This window comes from Callithrix jacchus, chromosome 8, assembly GCF_049354715.1.
Source record: "Callithrix jacchus isolate 240 chromosome 8, calJac240_pri, whole genome shotgun sequence".
In the NCBI taxonomy this organism is placed as follows: domain Eukaryota; kingdom Metazoa; phylum Chordata; class Mammalia; order Primates; family Cebidae; genus Callithrix; species Callithrix jacchus.
Window position 1 is genome coordinate 140,929,457 of NC_133509.1, and position 19,724 is coordinate 140,949,180.

Here is a 19,724-nt window from a genome sequence, read left to right on the forward strand (position 1 = left end):
CTAATCCAGGGGATGTTGTGAGTTTTGTAACAGACATTATTGAAACTGTAATCAGTTGTGACTCTATGTGAGGTAGATTGTCACTGACCACCTGCTTGACCCTGATTCCATCAGAGCAGAACAGGAGAAGGTAAAATTCATGGTGAATAAGTAGCTTCAGCTCTTTCTGAGACTTCCAGCCTGCACTACGATGCCAAGCCCTGAGGATACTGGATGTTTCCAGCCGTCCCCGAAAGTTGTCATACTGTACATGTCACGGGAAAGTGGCGTTTCTATCTGCAGCTTGTCAAACCTAAATATCAGACAGAAAGAGACTCTCCAGTACCAAGTATTATTTACGTGAAAATGAGCACTGCAATGGGAATACGCACGGGCATATTTAGGTCGGTAAAGAAAGACAAGTGTGTGTGTTAAAAGACAGCGGAGGAGGCTTACATGACCTGTGTTGAGACAATTACCCTGCGGTAGGAGAATCAATAACGAGGGTGGAACCAGTTTAAGATTGGACAGGGAGTTGCAGCGTAAATATCCCCACAAAATTAATTCTCATTGTTCAAGGTTGTGCTTGTGAAGGGTATTTTTACGGTATTTCGCGTTATCAGAAATATGTTCATGAGAACCCTCTATTCACAACCGTATCCATCTTCACTAGTAAATATGATAACATTAGAGGCTCCATTTTGAGTCTGACAATTTTCACACCCTCTTCCTCACACCGCTCGTGCAGAGCATTACTCTGTGAAAGTTTTCATGGAACAGGATTAGCTCCATATCTGCATTTGAATATGTACATCCACATATTCCAAGATTGCTTTGCAGAATCTTTTTTTAAATCTAGTCCCACTTGTTTAATTCTGCTTTCTTTGTATGTGCTTTGAATGTAAAATCCAGAAAAAAGTTCTAATTGTGGGTTCAGAATGTTAACCAAACAGGCTTATCCTCTTCAGTTCCCACTGGCAACTTGCATTTCCAGGTGAGTCTCCAGTCAACACAGTAGAGGGTCCTGAGAGATGGGAGTGAAAATTCCCACCAGCCTCTCCCATGTGACTGCAGAAGCCACAGCCTGAGCCCCACCTGAGCTCCAGGGAAAGGGATTCAGGCCTGGACCACAGGGAAATAACATCTTCGTTTTTCAGAAAGCAGGAAAAGCAAATGGAAAAATGAGAACAACAACTTAAAAAAGTGAATGAATTATGAATAAGGGAAGCACCCGATCATTGTTGATGCCGATTTGTGTACCTTAGAATCAGGAGAAGCGTCCAACATGAAACGTGTGAGGTTCCAGGTGACACTGACCCTGCCCAGCCTCTCTATTGTCTGTGATCAGGATCCATAACATCAGCTCTAGTCGGGGAATCTCGCTGAGGCACCTGTCCTGGGTCTTATCGGAAAACACTCACCAGGAAGCCCTGAGATTATCCCAGACAAGAATCCTGGTGACCATGGTGGAGGAATTTTCATTCCTGAAAGCGTCATTCTGCATTTTGTGCCCATGAGAATCGGTTCTCTTATTAAAATAATTTCTTTCGAGTACATAGAGAAGACATTGCTAGGCACAGATTTCTAAACTTAGAGAGGTTCCCTGGAGAAACTGTCAGAAGGAGATGAAATCTCACATCCTGATGGGAAATCAGCCTCCATCTGCTCCTGCCTTTGCAGTTGACTCTGGTCAGTGGCTCCTGAGCGCCCCCTGCAGCTCATTTCCCTGCAGTGCCCCTGCAGGGAGGTTTGTGTCCGGGCTCACACTGACTTCCCCTCACTGTGTCTCGCACAGTAATACATGGCCGTGTCCTCGGCTCTCAGGCTGTTCATTTGAAGATAGAGCATGTTCTTGGAATTGTCTCTGGAGATGGTGACTCGGCCCTTCACGGAGTCTGCATAGTATTTCTGACTTCCGTCATACCATATAACTGCCACCCACTCCAGCCCCTTCCCTGGAGCCTGGCGGACCCAGTCCATGCCATAGTCACTGAAGGTGAATCCAGAGGCTGCACAGGAGAGTCTCAGGGACCCCCCGGGCTGGACCAAGCCTCCCCCAGACTCCACCAGCTGCACCTCACACTGGACACCTGCAAACACAGAGACATCCTGGTCAGAAACTGCCACCCACATCCACTGTTTCTCACTCACCCCAACTAACTCTCAATATCTCTAGTTCTCCATGAATCACCTCTTAAAATAGCAACAAGGAAAACCCAGCTCGGCCCAAACTTCATGGTGAGTCCTCTGTGTTCAGTGCTGATCACCGAATGGAGCACTGAGACTTCCAGTGCTGGGTCTCGTTTCTCAGAGCTGCAGGGTCACGGCTGGGCTGGTTTTCATCAGCAGAGGGAGGGCCCTATTTGCATGTCCCCCATTATATAGCAAGGTCTGAGGGGGGACATCTGAGGCAAGGGCAGGGTTCAGTGCAGATGAAGAGTCCTGGGGGAGATGGATGATTCTATTATTCAGAAAAATATAATAATATATCATGTGATTGTGCCTTCATTACATTCAGCTTTCATAATCCTCTTTTATATTTACATATTCACACAATGCCTTGAATGCAGGTTTCTATGTTGTATTTTACAGAAGGTAATTTACATAGCAAGCACAGCAGTTGCGCAGTTTATCTAAGATTACACATCTAAAAAATGTAGTCCTGTTATCTGGGCCTGTGCTGTAAACACTGGAGTGGGCTGCTCCCCTGAGAACCTCCCGGGCCATGTGGAGCAAGCCTCGTGAAGGCTGCAGGATTCCACATCTGTTGTGACAACTTTCTCCAATGCACCTACAATGTGTGGAGAGAACCACAGGCCCTGTGTGTGCATCTGTTGTGACAACTTTCTCCAATGCACCTACAATGTGTGGAGAGAACCACAGGCCCTGTGTGTGCATCTTCAGAAGTCAGTCCTATTTCTCACTGTGCATATCGGCCTTTTAAAAGACAGGAAAATTTAAATTTTCTCCATGTTAATTTATAACAGTGGTATCTTCTAGAGTTTCTACAAATGAATCATATAAAATTTACTTTTGGTTCATTAGTTTCTTTCACTCAGCCCAATCTTGGAGAATTTAGCCACGTTTAAATATGAGTGAGGCAAGGCTTGATTTCAAGCTGCATTATATTCCAGTACTATTTACTTATAAACCTGTAACAAAATGTGATTTGTTCTCTCAGTTAATGGATTCTTATATAGAAAAGCAGCTATTCAGCGTGGGAATGTAATAAATGAGTTATCTATGATCTTGTTCTGATCTCATTAACAACAAACCTAAACAACGACAAATAAAGAAAAATATCTTCAGCATGCCTGAGTTGATACCACAGAGAAACAAACAAACCTGAAATCTGAGGAGAGAGAAGCCTGCAGAGAGAACCAGGATCCCTATATTCGCGTGCCTGGGGCAGACACCGCTGGATGGCATTTGGGGTAGGAACGGGCTGACTCGGGAACATTCAGTGAGTTGCTTGAGGATGGACGCGCCCACAGTGTTAGACTCCGGAGCTCCCAGTGAGTGCCGGCTTTTCCTACAGAATTACTAATAATTATTTCTGTTGTGCTTTATGCAAATAATCAGGCCAAATACAGGACTAAAGTTTATTCTGCAAACAACTCTGTCCTATCATGATTTGCTTCTGACAAAAATCAGAACTGGAGAGAATAATTATATTTCAAATATGTCGTATATTCGTCTTTAAATTCTAATCTCTTCAGTCGTTTCAAGTATTTGCCTGCATTTTAGACTAACCTGGTTCCTGAGAGCCAAGCAATGGTCCCTGGCTGCAGCTCAGAATAAACAAAAAGGGGATGGGTAATATAAAAAATCCGGATCAATATTTCAACTCGCAGCAATTTTCCTGCAAATCATGCCAGGCGAAGGGAGTAAACAGGGTGCCCCTAACCCAGAGGTTTCTTTGTTTGGGAAAATTAGTCCAAGGGAGCTAACAAAAGCCAAGCCCCATGCACCCAAATCTTAGCATAACTACAGCCGCCGGTTGTCTGGACCTGTGAGCGGCCTTGGAATTTTCTTTCAAACTGTCGTTGCCACCGTGTTTGGTTTTGATACATGTCTTCTAATAACCCGATGTGTGTCTTCGCATTTTCAGGCCATCACACTTTAAATGGTCACACAGCTGGAGCCTGGGATAATGGCTCCCTTTTACTGGGATCCCTTAGGCAGGCCTCCAAGAGAGATCTTCCCAAAACAGCATCCCCGGCAGCTGGAAGCAGTTAAGATTGGTTTTAGTCTCTGTCCTAATGACAGTTAGATACACTTCGTCAAAGAGGAAAATGATAGAGGTGGGAGGCAGGGGACTCTCCCAGGCAGATGGGGAGGGTCCCATAGAATCTCCAGCTCTCCAAGGTCACTGTGTACAGGGGCTTGCCTAAACATGCCTGCCTGAAAATTGTGAAAGTTGCCTTTTTCACTCTCCGATAAATAGCCACACCTAATTATCTAGCGCATGAAGATAAACACAATAACTAGTTTGAAATTAGAACAAATTCGACGTGAAGTCAAAATCAGCTTATGGTTTATAATGTGACAGACAGGGGACGTGCCTGAGTACTAAGAATGTCTTCACGTCTGTTTTATGTCATAATCGGGAAGGTAGCTTGTATATTCTTTAGGTAAGAGTCCCACTAAGAGCATTGATTAACATTATATATTGATGGATAGACCACAATAATAAAAGTAAAGGTTATTAACCAGTAATTTGTACTAAGAGCACAACATTTTCTTTAGGATTTATAATTCTACGTGTTGTGAAATCAACTGAGAAAACATTGCACTTATTATAGCTTTTTAATAAATTAAAAATGAGAATCAAGTACATATGTTTCTAGATGGTGCACAACTTTGGAATTTTTTGTTTTGTTTTTGAGATGGAGTCTTGCTGTGTTGCCCAGGCTGGAATGCAGTGGCGCAATCTTGGCTCACTGCAACCTCTGACTCCCGGGTTCAACCCATCCTCCCACCTCAGACTGCCAAGTAGGTGGGATTAAAAGTGTGCACCACCATGTCCAGCTAATTTTTGTATTTATAGTAGAGACAAGACCAGCATAGCCAATATGCTGAGGCTGGCCTCACCATATTGGCCAGGCTGCTCTAGAACTCCTGACCTCAAGTGGTCCGCTGAAAAATTGATTGGCCTCCCAAAGTGCTAGGATTACAGGCATGAGCCACTGCGCCTGGCCTGGAATATTTTTACATAGAGGGTGCCTATGCATTCTGGAAATCCTATCGAAATGGACAACAAGGGAAGAAAGTTTCAGATAAATTTCTACCTACTAGAGAGCTGATTAATAGCATTTTAAAGCAAATGCTAACACACAAATAAAGAGCTACAATGGAGCTAAAAGAATATAATAATTAAATACAGCAACTGCTCTAGGTCAATCTAGTGTATAATATCATCTACCCATGGAGGGCATTGTCATTGTTCATAAAAGACAGAATCAATCCCACTGACCATCTTCTGGGAATGTTAGAAAAATGGCACATCTAAATAAAAACCATCAAATTTCAACAAAATGTAAAACTGCCTTGGCCAAGCGTTCCCCACTAGCACTGTGGAATCACGGTCCACTCCCTGGGGTGCATCAGTTATTACCCTATGGCTTGGTAGCTAAAAGGCACGTACACTTATAGACTGAGCCCTGATAGTGGCTCCTGCGTGAATCCACCCCAGTCATGAGGAGTTTAAGTCCGTCTTTTTACTACGTGTTTTCCACAGTCTCTTGTGATCTTCAACAAGGCAGTTGGAAGGAACATCAGCGGCAAATACTGCTCTTGAATCATATTGGAAGGAATCTTGCCAGAAACTTCTAACTCACTGAAGAAAACCTTCGGGCAGTTAATTACTGGGTTCATATTTGACAACTAAAGAATCAATCCGAAAAACAATCAAAGATGGCCGACCAATAACAGCTCAGGAATGTAGCTCCCAGTGAAAGCTCAGAGAACGAGACGACGCCACATCTTTAGACGAATTTTCGTCACTCACGGATCAGCCGATTCCCAGTGGAGGAGCCCCACGGGTCGCCAGCGCGACTCTTGTGGCCGCTGCAGTGGTTTTGCCGGCGTCTCGGCGCAGCAGCTCTTCACGCAGAGCCAACGGGACTGCTTCCCCTACTGACCGGAGTTTGGAGCTCGGGGAAGTCAGAGCCGCTTGTTGCGGACTCAAGAGGGAAGCCAGACCAGAGATTCCCGGGCAGAAGAGCACCATCAGTCTTACCGCTGCTATTTAGGCCGCCACAGTGGGTTGCTCGGATCCCAGCACTGGGAATCAGTAAGTCGGATGTCGACTCAGAAAACTAATTAGAAAGGCGGTTCATCTATAATGAAGGGAAAAAAACAGCCTAAGAAGGCCGAGTATACTCAAAATCAGAACCCATCAGCAACGGAACAAGCCCTGATGGAAAAGGACTCATCAGCAACCGAACAAGCCCTGATGGAAGAGGACTCATCAGTAACGGAACAAGCCCTGATGGAAAAGGACTGTGTTCCATTATCTGAAGTAGGCTTTAAAAGGTGGATGATAAGAAACTTCTGGGAGTTAAAGGAACTTGTTCTAACCCAATGTAAAGAAACTAAGAACTTGGAAAAAAGGTTCGATGAAATGTTGAAAAGAATAGACAATATAGAGAGGAATACAAATGAACTTATGGAGTTGAAAAACACAACACGAGAACTTAGTGAAATATGTACAAGCTTAAACAGCCGAATGGATCAAGCAGAAGAAAGGGTATTAGAGGTCGAAGACCAACTTAATGAAACAAAACGACAAGACAAGAATAGAGAAAAAAGGATAAAAAGGAATGAGCAAAGTCTCCAAGCAATATGGGACTATGTGAAAAGACCTAATATACGCTTGATTGGTGTACCTGAATGTGACGGAGAGAATGAAGTCAAGCTGGAAAATACTCTCCAGGACATTATCCAGGAAAATTTTCCTAATTTAGCAAAGCAGGACACTATTCAACCCCAGGCAATACAGAGAACACCACAAAGATATTCCTCAAGAAGACCAACCCCAAGGCACATAATCGTTAGATTCACCAAGATCGAAACGAAGGAGAAAATATTAAGGGCAGCCAGAGAGAAAGATCAAGTTACCCATAAAGGTAAGCCTATTAGGCTTACAGCGGATCTCTCAACGGAAACCCTACAAGCTAGAAGAGAGTGGGGGCCAATATTCAATATACTTAAAGAACAAAACTTTCAGCCCAGAATTTCATATCCTGCCAATTTAAGCTTTACATTTGAAGGAAAAATAAAATCTTTTAGGAACAAGCAAGTACTCAGAGATTTTATTACCACCAGGCCTGCTTTACAAGAACTTCTAAAAGAAGCATTATACACAGAAAGGAACAACCAGTATGATCCTTTCTAAAAATACACCAAAAAGTAAAGAGCATTAACATAAAGAAGAATTTTTATCAACAAAAGGACAAAATAGCCAGTTAATATCAAATGGCAGTAACCCTAAAGTTAAATCAACCAAATCTCCCAATCAAAAGATACAGACAAAATCCAACGGTATATCCAAAGATATACATAGACTCAAAATAAAGGGTTGGAAAAAAAAAACGTACCAACCAAATGGAGAGCAAAAATAAATAAATAAAAAGCAGGAGTTGCAATTTTCACATTTGACAAAATAGATTTCAAAGCTATAAGGATACAAGGGTAAAAGGATTAATGTAACAATAAGAGATCTTAACACCCAGATACATAAGACACATAGTGAGATTTAGATTCAACGAGACAACAAATTGATAACGATATCCAGGATTTGAACTCAGAGCCAGAACAAATAAACACAATAGAGGTCTCCATTTTAAACACATAAAATATGCATTAACCACTTTAAACACTCAAAATATTGATCGGCCATTATTGAAACCCATTTTAGGAATGAAGTAATATTCCTTTTTCCCTCTTTTTCTTTTTTCCCCTTCTTTTTCTCTTTTTCCCTAAAAAAAAAAAAAAAACTAAAGTTAAATAAAAAGTTCAGCTCCTCAGTCACCTAAGGCACATTTCCACTGTTCAACATTAGTATGGTAGCTAGTGGGCTATCATTAAGGACAGTGAAAATTCATGAAACATTTCTATCATTGTAGAACCTTCTTTGAACAGTGCTGATCTAAGAGAGAAACAAAAAGTCCTCAAAGATATTCTATCAAGAGACAACATCTTCTTGGCTTGACTGGCCATACCTCATAGGCCATATAATTTTTATTCTGAACCACTAGAGATTTGAAATAGAAAGGGAGTAAGATCTTAAAAGTTTGGTGTGAATCATGAAGCTTAATTTTTTTCAGTAAAGACACCTTCTCTTAGGGGTAAATAAAAAAAAAAAAAACAATCAGCAAGCAGTTATCCAACCATTTGCTAAATAACTTCATTGAAAAATTATTTATTGTTAGCACATAATTCTGCAGATACATCCATCAAAACAGCATTGTTCCTCTCACTTACTGGGAGATAAAAAAAAAAAAAAAAAGAATCAATCCACGCCAGATGCAGTGGGTCATGCCTGTAATCACACCACTCTCAGAAGCAAAGTGAGGGAAATCCTCTGAGACCAGGCTATCGAAACAAGCCTGGGCAGCATAAAGAAATGTTATTTCTATGACAAAAATGTTTTAAAGAAAAAGCAGAGGAAGAATGGCGTGCCTCTCTAGCTCTAGATACCCAGGAGGCTAAGATGGGTGGATTATGCGAATCAGGAGCTGAATTTGCAGTGAGCGATGAAGACACAACTGTACCTTAAACTCTTAAACAGAGTGAAAGCCTGTCTCTAAAACAAAAAAGAATCAGTTAAGCATTCCACCCAACTGTCAAGCTGCTCAAATAGGAGACGTTAATAAGCTGAGCATCCTCATAGATTGTTTGGCTTTTCTGATGTTTTTAAGCAGACTGCTGGCTTAAGACCTGCAGAATAAGCGTATTGTCCTTGAATGTGAGAAGTTTCTACCCAAGCCATTGAACCAGGACCCCTGTCCAAGTCCCCACCCCTCATCCTTTTCCTCATTAGTCTTTGCTTATATTTCTAAGTTAATCTCATTTCTGGAGATCTGGGTGTTGTCCATTCCTATCGAGCCCTTATATTCTTTCTTTTCCATTATTTTTATTCTTGCTTCATAGAATAATTTGTCACACTATTTTTGGTGCATGACTGCTGGTGATTTAAGGCTCACTCCTCCATCATCTCCATTTCTGACACACAAGGTGAATCTAGTTTGAAATCATAGGAGCTTCTTTATTCTATGACAGTGGGAGTTTCAAATCCCATAGACCCTGTTCTGTGACTGGGAAGCCTCACCCTGTCCCCACCACTAAACCATTATAAAAACCCTGAGCCAGGCTCTTTTCCTCCTCTTTCAAGACGTTTTAGGTTTTTCTGGGAGATCTGCCCTGCTCTCAGCAGAGGATCATCACCTTTTCCATATTCACTTGCTCTGAGTGTGCGACTTCATCAGACATGACGTCTACACTAAATCTCCGTTGAGATCTCTTGGCTTTGCATGCTGTCAGCTACAACTGATGGGGTGAGCTTGGTGTCACTGTCTCTTTTTTTTTTTTTTTTTTTTGAGACGGAGTTTCGCTCTTGTTACCCAGGCTGGAGTGCAATAGCGCAATCTCGGCTCACCGCAACCTCCGCCCCCTGGGTTCAGGCAATTCTCCTGCCTCAGCCTCCTGAGTAGCTGGGATTACAGGCACGCGCCACCATGCCCAGCTAATTTTTTGTAATTTTTAGTAGAGACGGGGTTTCACCATGTTGACCAGGATGGTCTCGATCTCTTGACCTCATGATCCACCCGCCTCGGCCTCCCAAAGTGCTGGGATTACAGGCTTGAGCCACCGCGCCTGGCCGGTGTCACTGTTTCTATCAATAGGTCCTGCTGGATCCCTGAGACAACCCTAGGACAGAGCTGGACATGTGGTATAGATTGGCATTGTGTCCCTGCCTACATTTCATCTCAAATTCTAATCCCACCTGTCATGGAGAGACCTGGTGAGAGGTGACTGGATCATGGAGGCAGTTTCCCCATGTTGTTCTCATGATATTGGCCAAGTTCTAACAACTTCAAGTGGAAATCTGAGAGATGTGCCCAGCCTCAGGGGGCTGCTTCTCCCTGCAGGGGACAGAACTAAGAGGGTTGTGTGGGATTAGTCTGTATGGGGCTTCTTAAGAAGATAACAGGAGTGGGTGGCTCAAACTACAAATATTGATTTTCTTACAAGTGTACAGTCTGAATGTCCAAGATCAAGGTGCTGTCACCGTTGGTTCTTGGTGAGGCTTCCTCAAGGCTTGTACAGGGCCACGTTCTAATGCACCGGGTCTCCACGTGGCCCTTCTCTGTGTGCACGTGAGAAGTGAGAGGTCTCTGGTGTCTCTTCCTCTTCTTAAAAAGACAGCAGGTCTATTGCATTAGGATCTCACACTCATGACCACATTTAACCTTAATTATATTCTTGAAATTCCTCTCTTCAATATAGATCCATCGGATTTAAGGTTTCAGCAAATAGGGCACAATTCGGCTGATGACACAGATCAAGAGATGGTGAGGATCTTTAGTCTATATAAAAAGACGATGAAATGAGCCATTCAGGAACATGCAGGAAAGTCTCTAGTAATTGGTGAAACCTCAACAGTTAACAGGAAATTTGTCTTCTTCCTTTTTTGCTTGCAGCAAGCAAGTGAGGAAGCAGAAAAACATAATAAAGAAAGGGGAGCCCTGGAGACAGCTGAGGCGCCGGCGGGGAGGGAGACCATTGAGCACATGAGGAAGCCCCGCCCTCCCTGCACCTGCTCCAGACCCAGCCTCGGGCTCTGTGGGCCCCGCGCGCCCCCTGCTGGTCCTCAGCAGCACCTGCGCCCGCCCCGCCGCCTCCCTACAGGAAGGTTTGTGTCTGGGCTGAGACTCACCTCCCCTCACTGTGTCTCGCACAGTAATACACGGCCGTGTCCGCGGCGGTCACAGAGCTCAGCCTCAGGGAGAACTGGTTCTTGGACGTGTCTGCTGATATGGTGGCTCGACTCTTGAGGGACGGGTTGTAGTAGGTGCTCCCACTACGATAGATTCTCCCAATCCACTCCAGCCCCTTCCCTGGAGGCTGGCGGATCCAGCTCCACCAGTAACCACTGCTGATGGAGTAACCAGAGACAGCGCAGATGAGGGACAGGGTCTCCGAAGGCTTCACCAGTCCTGGGCCCGACTCCTGCAGCTGCACCTGGGACAGGACCCCTGTGAACAGAGAGACACCCGGTGAGCCCTGGGCTCAGAGGCAGCCCCCATATCTTCATATCTGCACCCCTGGGACACTCACGTCTGGGAGCTGCCACCAGGAGAAGGAAGAACCACAGGTGTTTCATGCTCTTGCACGTGAAGTCCATGATTCTCTGAAAGCATTTCCCATGTGAGCAGGACCCGGAATTTAAGGAAACGTGTGGTGGTTTCCTGTGGGTGCCTAAGTGACGATTTGCCTGTGGGTGGTGACTTTGTATGGAGCAGTGAAAAGGGATGATGAGGCCCCAGACTTTCAGGCTCTCCCTGGGAGGAGGATGTTGGCTGTGCCCTCTGAGAACTCAGTTCTCTTCCTGGGGCCTCCCCACGAAAAGCCCAGAGTCCTCTTCCTCCAGGTAGGGAGATGTGCTGAAGGAGCTGGTCTGGGAGGTGAGTGTGATCATGGATGAAGGATACATTGTGGAAAAGGTTCAATACGGCTCCACCCTTAAATGACCCTGAAGATATGGCCTGACCTCAAAACATATCCATGTGAAAAGATGCGGATTGGCGATGGCAATGACAATTTAAGAAAAAATCTCTATAATAGATCAGCACTGGAGGAAAGTCTCATCACTAAGATCAGTGCAATTACCTTCCTTAGGATTCAGAGAGAATATCTGTGAGCCCTCCCCTCTGAGAGCACAAGGAACCCTGGTACTTCCCTGACAGGTCACACCTGTGAAACATGGCTGGACAATGACACCCAAGCCCAGAGCTCTTACCCACATATTTACCAATTCAGATCCACCTGTCTCTGAAAGGTTTTCTCCTCCATTGAATTGCAAGGACATGCCCTTAGTGCGCCATATTGCAGCATGTGCATTTGACATTACTTCAGTGAATTATAGAATAAACAATCTATCTCCATGGATGTGGGTAAGAGGAGAGTCGTCAGAAGTTGGGTGTGTCTTAAAATCAGGACAAATCTGAACTCTCTTCTTAGGAGCTGAACAAATGAGCTGACCTTCTGGGAAGCAACGGAGAAGAAGAGACAGACTCGGCATCCAGAGCCAGGTGACCTCCTTACCTGCCAGGTGGTCTCTGGGCCTTTTGTTTGAACAGATCCAGGAAGACCTTTCTCCTCTGCTCCTTTCTCACCCTCGGAGAATTATGAACGTTGAAGGGGATCGAGATACACTTTATTAACAGAAAACAATCCATAGGCTTGTAGACCTATAGGCAGATGTGTAGAGGGATGCTGGGATATGATCAAACACATAATAGAAAGAATTATGGCTCGTAGGAATAAAAATGAAGAGCTTCTGAATTTGTAGGTACTGTTTACTATGAATGTGTCAGGTCACTAGATTATGTTATTATGCTAGAGGTAAAATTTCCCAATATTGTCATGGAGACAAAATGCAAAAGAGTTAAAGATTCAAGTGACATTCCTTTGAAAATCACCAGTAATGAACAGACCAAAATAAACCAACCATTGTGGAAAGAGTGGTCATTAAATGAAATAGTGAATTCCATGTTGATGTGAGAAGGAAGTTCCATCTGAAAACTCATTTTCACCCGTGTGAAGAGTTCAGAGCGCAGACGAAGAGCGTGAACTTAGGGCCAGTGGGGGATAGAGGTTTGAGGAGGATGCAGAGTCCTGGAGTCCTTTCGAGTCATTCAGAGGAGCAGCAGTGTGCGAGGGTGTATTGAGTCCCCCTGAGTAAGGATGTGCTGGATACACACCAGGTTCACTGCCCTCATTGTGCTTTATTCCCCAGACTCTCTGGGATGCCCAGATCTGAACACTTGGACTGTTGATGGAAATCAACAAAACTAGGAACTTTTCGGTGAAGATGTAGGTTGAAATTTGGTTAATTAAATTGTGGTTGTGAAAATATTATTGTCTGAAATGTCAAAGTCAGTTATCTGTCAATTTATCTTTCTTTTTTACATTACAGACAAAGACATGTTCCGTTGCCCAGGCTGGAATGCAGTGTCATCTATTAATATTATAGCCTAAAAGTGATCAGCTCAATTCATGTAGTCATCTTATCTCCATCAAGGATTTAGGTGCATGTGGCTGTGACATAGCTCTAGTCACAGAGGGAAGAGAGGTGGTTTGCTGAGTTGATGTTGCTTCTTCAGAAGAATGTCAACAACCCCTCAGTTCACCCAGTCTCTTTTTATAACTGTGCATGACCGTTGGGAATGCCATCACCATTTCTTACATAATGGGAGTTGACTGCCATGAAGGTAACAGGTAGATGTGCATTTAAAGCCTGAGTACATAAACTGCTGAAGTAACAAAGCCTGCAGCCAATCACATTCTGGCATCTTGTTTAATTAGTTGTGACTTTATTTTCAGTTGGTTAGTTCAAGTTCCCATAATTCACTTACTGCTAAAATAGTCACATACAATATTCTTGAGATATTAAAATTAAAAGAAAAATTAATTTGAAAATGAATCCGACTTCCAGGAGAGGTGAAAATTACTCTGTGGTGAACAGTGTGAAGGGTGAAGACATGGCTGAATGCTGAGGTTGTGTTCACAAGTGTGTTATTTTGATTAGGGGAACTTCTATTCATCCCTTATATTTATCAGAAACTCCCAATGAGAACCTTGAACTAACATAATTAGCTAATGGATCACACAACAATGAAGCTGAAGGTTGTTAAGCTGGAATTGCTATTCCAACGTTAGCTTTCCTTTAGAACACATCCCTCTACCTGATTTGAAATTAGCCCAGGTGCACTAATAAGTGCTTGTCAGTTACCCGAAGACCAGGAATGGGCACACATGTGTCTGGAACAGGGCGTGACTTTTGGCTGCTTTGCAAACAAAGTGACTTCTCACATATTCTGGGAAACCCTTAAGAATGGGAGTACTAAACACTGGCATCTACTGGGGGGAAAAGGGGAGGGCCAGTGGCGGGGGGGAGCTGCGGAGGGATAGCCTGGGGAGAAATGCCAAATGTGGGTTAAGGGGAGAAAGGAAGCAAAACACACTGCCATGTGTGTACCTATGCAACTGTCTTGCATGTTCTGCACATGTACCCCAAAACCTAAAATGCAATAAAAAATTAAAAAAAAAAAAGAATGGGCTAGTTAAGAATCTCTTAGGAGCAACCATCTATCCCACATTCTTGGTTCATGTAAAAGGGGAAGTCAATGCTAAATGAGGTGATGTGGAAGTTAAGGAAACTGCTGTACCACGGCCTCAGCTCAGCTCAGCAGCCTCCTCTCTCAGGGTTTCTGACACTCTCAGGATGTGGGTTGTCACACTGTGTCTCTTGCACAGTAATACACGGCCGTGTCCTCAGATCTCAGGCTGCTGACCTGCAGATATGCTGTGCTGACCGAGGTGTCCGTGGAGAAGACAAACCGTCCTGTGAAGCCCTGGGCATATGTTGGCTTCCCATTGTAGGTGTTGATCCATCCCATCCACTCAAGCCCTTGTCCAGGGGCCTGTCGCACCCAGTTGATAGCATAGCTGGTGAAGGTGTATCCGGAAGCCTTGCAGGAGACCTTCACCGATGCCCCAGGCTGCTTCAGCTCTGGCCCAGACTGCACCAGCTGCACCTGGGAGTGGACGCCTGTGGAGAGGAGACAGGAGTGGGTGAAGTTTCTCTTTACTGAACTGATCTCTCCCTCAACCCTGGGACTGGGGACCCCCTAACCTGTAGCCGCTGCCACCAAGAAGAGGATCCTCCAGGTCCAGTTCATGGTGACGAGCTGTGCTCTGGGGCTTCTCCGAGGAGGGGTGTGGTTTTTGGGTGATGCTCTCTGGGCACAGAGGTCTCTATATTCACCTCAGTTATTTGCATATTCATGAAGGATGATAGTTAATAGCCCAATTCCTGACCCAATATGAGAAAGAGCAAATAGACGACACATGGACGACACAATCGTAGAAGCTGAGGGTTCAATCCATATTCCTGTTAGAGGCCATGTGTCCCCAACACATCCCGAACTCTGTGTTGACAGAGCTTCCCCCACTGGGGAACAGGCTCCCGCAGGACACACACCTCACTTTGAACCCAGATTTGAGTGTCTCAGGTGCAACTTGAACCATTTCTAGACCTTGATAGGTGAACGTGTTATTTTGGGAATGAGTGTGTTACTCCAAAGTGGAACTTATAAATAAGAATCTCTTCCTGACCTCCAGCTGCTTACTGTTAGGATATCTAGCAGAGTTTGAAATCCCCATTGTAAAAGTAGGTCTCATTACAACGTCCAGTTTGACAAATATTCACAATTGAACAGGATATTTATATGAACATCAGCAGTCCTTGGGAAATACTTATTTTAGATATTTTTAAAGGAAGTCCTGGGACCTGAGAGAAAACCCTCCCCAGCCTCTGGTGCACCTGCTCTGGGGCAGGAGCCTGTGCTGGGTGTGTCCTGAGCGCCCCCTGCAGCCCAGCTCCCATCCTGCAAGCAGGTGACACAGTATATTCCTGCCAGTGTCTCTAGCCCAGTATAAAGTGTCTGTGCCCAGGCCCAGAATTCTTTTAGTGACACCATATGCTGCACACACCATCTTTTGAAATACTGAATTGGCCTCAGGAAACCAAGAAAAGACTGCAGGGTAACCCTAAGAAAAGATCTCATGCATCACCAGGGAGACCTTTCCTAGAGCTCAAGAGGCACGGAATCACTGGACACATGGAGAATCCAAAAACTCTTCAGGGTTTTGGGGGAGAGTCTTATTTCCTTTAGGATCCTGCAGTTGATTCTTGCACCAGAGAATACGTACAAGTGCAGGTGCACACACACAGACACACACACACACACGGTGTAGCTGATTTTTATGTTAATTGGTCCCATGTTTTTCCTATGGAGGTGTTTGAGATCCTAGTATGTTCTCATTATTAATCCTTTGTTAGAAGGGTAGTAATGTCTTTTTAATTCACACTGTGAGAGACATGATGTCACCATTCACAGGTGCATTCCTGGATATACACACAATGTCAATGGAAAACAGTCATTTGTCAGTGTTGCCTTAGACAGCCTCTGCCTGATGTCTCTGAGCGTCTGTATTTCTCAATATAACAACGGGATGTTATTCTATGCTCATTACTGGCATAGTGTCACTGTTTTGTGTCAAAAATGGATCCACAGTCTAATGCAGTTATATTTGTTCCTATTTTGAGGGGCAGTTTTTGAGGTTTTTTCATGACCCAGAATGTTATTTTCTTTTGGAGAAAATGGGTCTAGCAGTATTTTGCAGGCTGGCCACGAAATCCTGGGCTCAAGTGATCTTCCCACATTAACATCCTGACTAGTTGAAAATATAGGCACATGGCACAGTGCCCAGCTGATTATTCTTAAATTCTGCTATTTCTCATTCTGCTAAACCAAGTGTTTTATTGCTCTCATGGAGCTGTCAGCTTTTCATTACTTACTTACAATAAAAATATATTATATGCATAAGGAGAACTTTAAGGTAGAAATGATTCACATTTGACTGCAAATAAAGTCACACAATGTAGAGAGTTCTGTATCTCTGTTTTTATGCCCTGCCCCTTTAACTATAAAAACATAACAGCCTATGCCATGGTGCACACAAAGTTATTCACGATTCTCAGCGTGACACTCCTGCTTCAGGAGCACAACACTGTATGTGAATAGTGGACTCATATAGTCTCACTGTGCCTCTCTCAGGAAGCTCCCCAGAAGCTCTGCCATATGAGTGAGCAGTGGGGAGAATCAATGGGGTCCCTGTATTTTTGGCCTATAATGCATGGCACGGAAACTCTATCTTTTAAGTGAAGCTGGGAGGAGATAAACATCCATCACATCACAGATTGTAATTTATTCTCCACCGTAGAGATCTGACACCGTGGCCTCGACTGAGATATGGGGGAGAGGAAGCACAATCTTCTTGTCAGATCAGCTGAAGGGCAAGACTCTGTCATCCTGAGCTGAAAATGAGAGAGTAATGCGCATCTCTTAAGTATAGTGAACCCTCTCTGCCCTTCCTGAGACCTCCTGAAGGTTTTAGTCTGTTTCAGCTGCTATAAGAGAACTCAGTAAAATGGGTGGCTCAGAAATAACATAAACATGTGTTTCTGAATTCCCAAGGCTAGGAAGTTACAGATCAAGATGCTTTTGAGATCGGTATCTGGTGAAGACCCAATTAATGATTCATAGAGGTGCATCATCCTACTGTGTCCTCACATGGTGGAAGGGGAGCCGGAAAACTCTGGATTTCCACATGAGGGCACTAATCTTACTTATAAAGATGGCACCTCAACACCTCCCCAAAACATCTATTCACTTACTAAAGGCCCCACCTCCTAACACCCTCATGTTGGGTTTATTCCAGCATCGATACTGTGGGGTTAATAAACATTCAATCTATAGCAGCATGTTTTATCGATCAATAACTTTCATTTACTGTGTTTTCTTAGAATAATTTGCATTGATGTTGAATGGTTGAAATTTACATTTATTTTTACCAGATGTGGTTTCAATGGAAAGCGTGGGGCTTCCTACACCATCACTCCTGTAATTAGATAACTCTATTCTTCTTGTGTTTAAAGTTTCTTTAGTAGGTCCATAAGTATTTTAAATATTTTTCTGCTAAGCTGACTTCCAGGATGGAGTTGATTTGTTCACCCTCTTTGGTGGTATCACTGTTTGGAAATACAGTTTTCTAGCGATTAATGCAGTGAATTCACCTGTTTTTTATTTGGCTTTATCCAGATATATTTCTGTACATGTTAAACTAGGCAATTATTTCATATATTTTTCCATAGTCTTAGATTTTGAGAAAAGCCCCTCTAATGGGGTGAGTTCTCATGTACAACTTGCCCTGCTTCCCACACACGGGTCTGCACTCTACAAAGCCGGGGTCACCCTCCTGCCATCTGTGGGGCTCACTCTCTGAACAGTGTTCTGCAATCCTCTGTGTGTTCTGTGCTCTCCACACTTCTTGGCCTGTCTGAGATCTCAGCTCCTTTTCCTCAGCTTCAGATCTACCTGTTCCTACCTGAGCACTGTGCCTGGAATCTCTCTCAGGAAAGTGCACATGCATTCATCAGCGGGCTCCTTTTTACGCTTTACCTCTCTCAACAATCACTGTCCTTATTACTTGATGTCAAACATTTTAAAATCATGTTTAAGAAATGTCACTGTGTTTTTCATCTAGTGGAAAGATATATCTGGTTTCTGCTGTTATAATTTGTTTGAAAGTGATCATTTTGCACATGCATATTAGAATCAATTTTATAATATTTACCAATATTTATGTATATGTGTGTGTATAGTGCCCATGAAAATTGCAACTCTGTTCCAGGGTGTCCTGCACAATGACGAAATAATCCTGAAGAACATCCTGGAACAGAGGAATGTAAAAATTACAATTGTTTGCTGTCTGCACACATTTTCATATGCCTTCCAATAAATTAAGTAAAACGTGCGTCCTGTATAAAAATCCGCAGCGTGTTAGCTCTGACAAGGCACCTTTCTCCCTGCACCTACAGGCAGAGCTATGTACTTGGATCATGCATCTGGCTGCTGCTCTCCGATGTGCACGACGTGGCTCATGCCGAAGCCCATGTCCTGTGCTCCATTCTCAGGAAGAGAGTGATCTCTGCACTCATCTGAGCCAGAGCCCCTGCTGGGGGTCTTGGGGGTTTCCTGAGGGGCAGCTTTGCCTTGCAGAAGACTCAGTGATATTCCGGACTTTCTTAGCACAGTACAGAAATATAGGAAATTTCCACGCAATCCTCCTCCCCTCTCTCCTTCACTCAGGGACAGGCTTCCATCTTATGCCATCAGCTTCCCCAGCCTCATTTACACTCCACACATTTTCCCTCAAAAGCGTTGATGCCCTTCTTCCACAAATGCATGCAAACTTAAGCAACTCCTGGAGATTTCTGCTTGGAAGACCAGTAATGACATCCATAGTTTAGCAAAATTATTATAACATGAGTCTGATCGTATCATCAAATTTAAAATATTAAGTAATATTAATATTGCATTGATTAATGTTAACATTAGAATATTAATCAGTGTAAAATATAAAATATTAATCATGGTAATAATCGGTTTTGAGTGTCACCTCGACCGGAGCATAGTCTCAGTTATTCAATCAAACACGGATTCAGGTGTTGCTCTGACGGTACACTACAGGCGTTATTAAAGCCTGTCATCACTTTTCTGCAGGTCAGGAAGATTGTCCTGGATGAATTTGGTTGGTCTGATTTAATCCCAGCAGAAGAGAAGATAATGGAACCCTATGACTTGGCTGTGGAACGTCTCAGGAATTCCAGCCTGTCTTTTCTGATGGTCGGCTCCATTGTCTTTAGCTGTGCCTAGCCAGACCTCACAACCGCTGTCACACAGAGCACACCACACAACAAAGTGTCTATCCTCAGCTCTCTCCAAAGTTACAGGTGAGAGGGGCTCTGCGACAGGGTGAGAAGCGCAGGATCAGCTCTTCATCTATATCCCATTTGAAGAAATGACTATTAGTGTCCACTTGCATTTCCC

The 19,724-nt window shown here is 43.8% G+C and overlaps 2 gene segments (V, D, J or C); both read right to left on the bottom strand.

Annotated features, from left to right (window-relative positions):
• Positions 1-10,873: 10,873 nt before the first annotated feature.
• LOC100388240 (immunoglobulin heavy variable 4-38-2-like) lies at positions 10,874-11,405 on the bottom strand. The segment is given in 2 exon segments: positions 10,874-11,240; positions 11,323-11,405. Coding segments are annotated over 2 exon segments (390 nt in total).
• A 3,096-nt stretch (positions 11,406-14,501) lies between these two features.
• LOC118151209 (immunoglobulin heavy variable 7-4-1-like) lies at positions 14,502-15,000 on the bottom strand. The segment is given in 2 exon segments: positions 14,502-14,818; positions 14,903-15,000. Coding segments are annotated over 2 exon segments (363 nt in total).
• Positions 15,001-19,724: the final 4,724 nt, after the last annotated feature.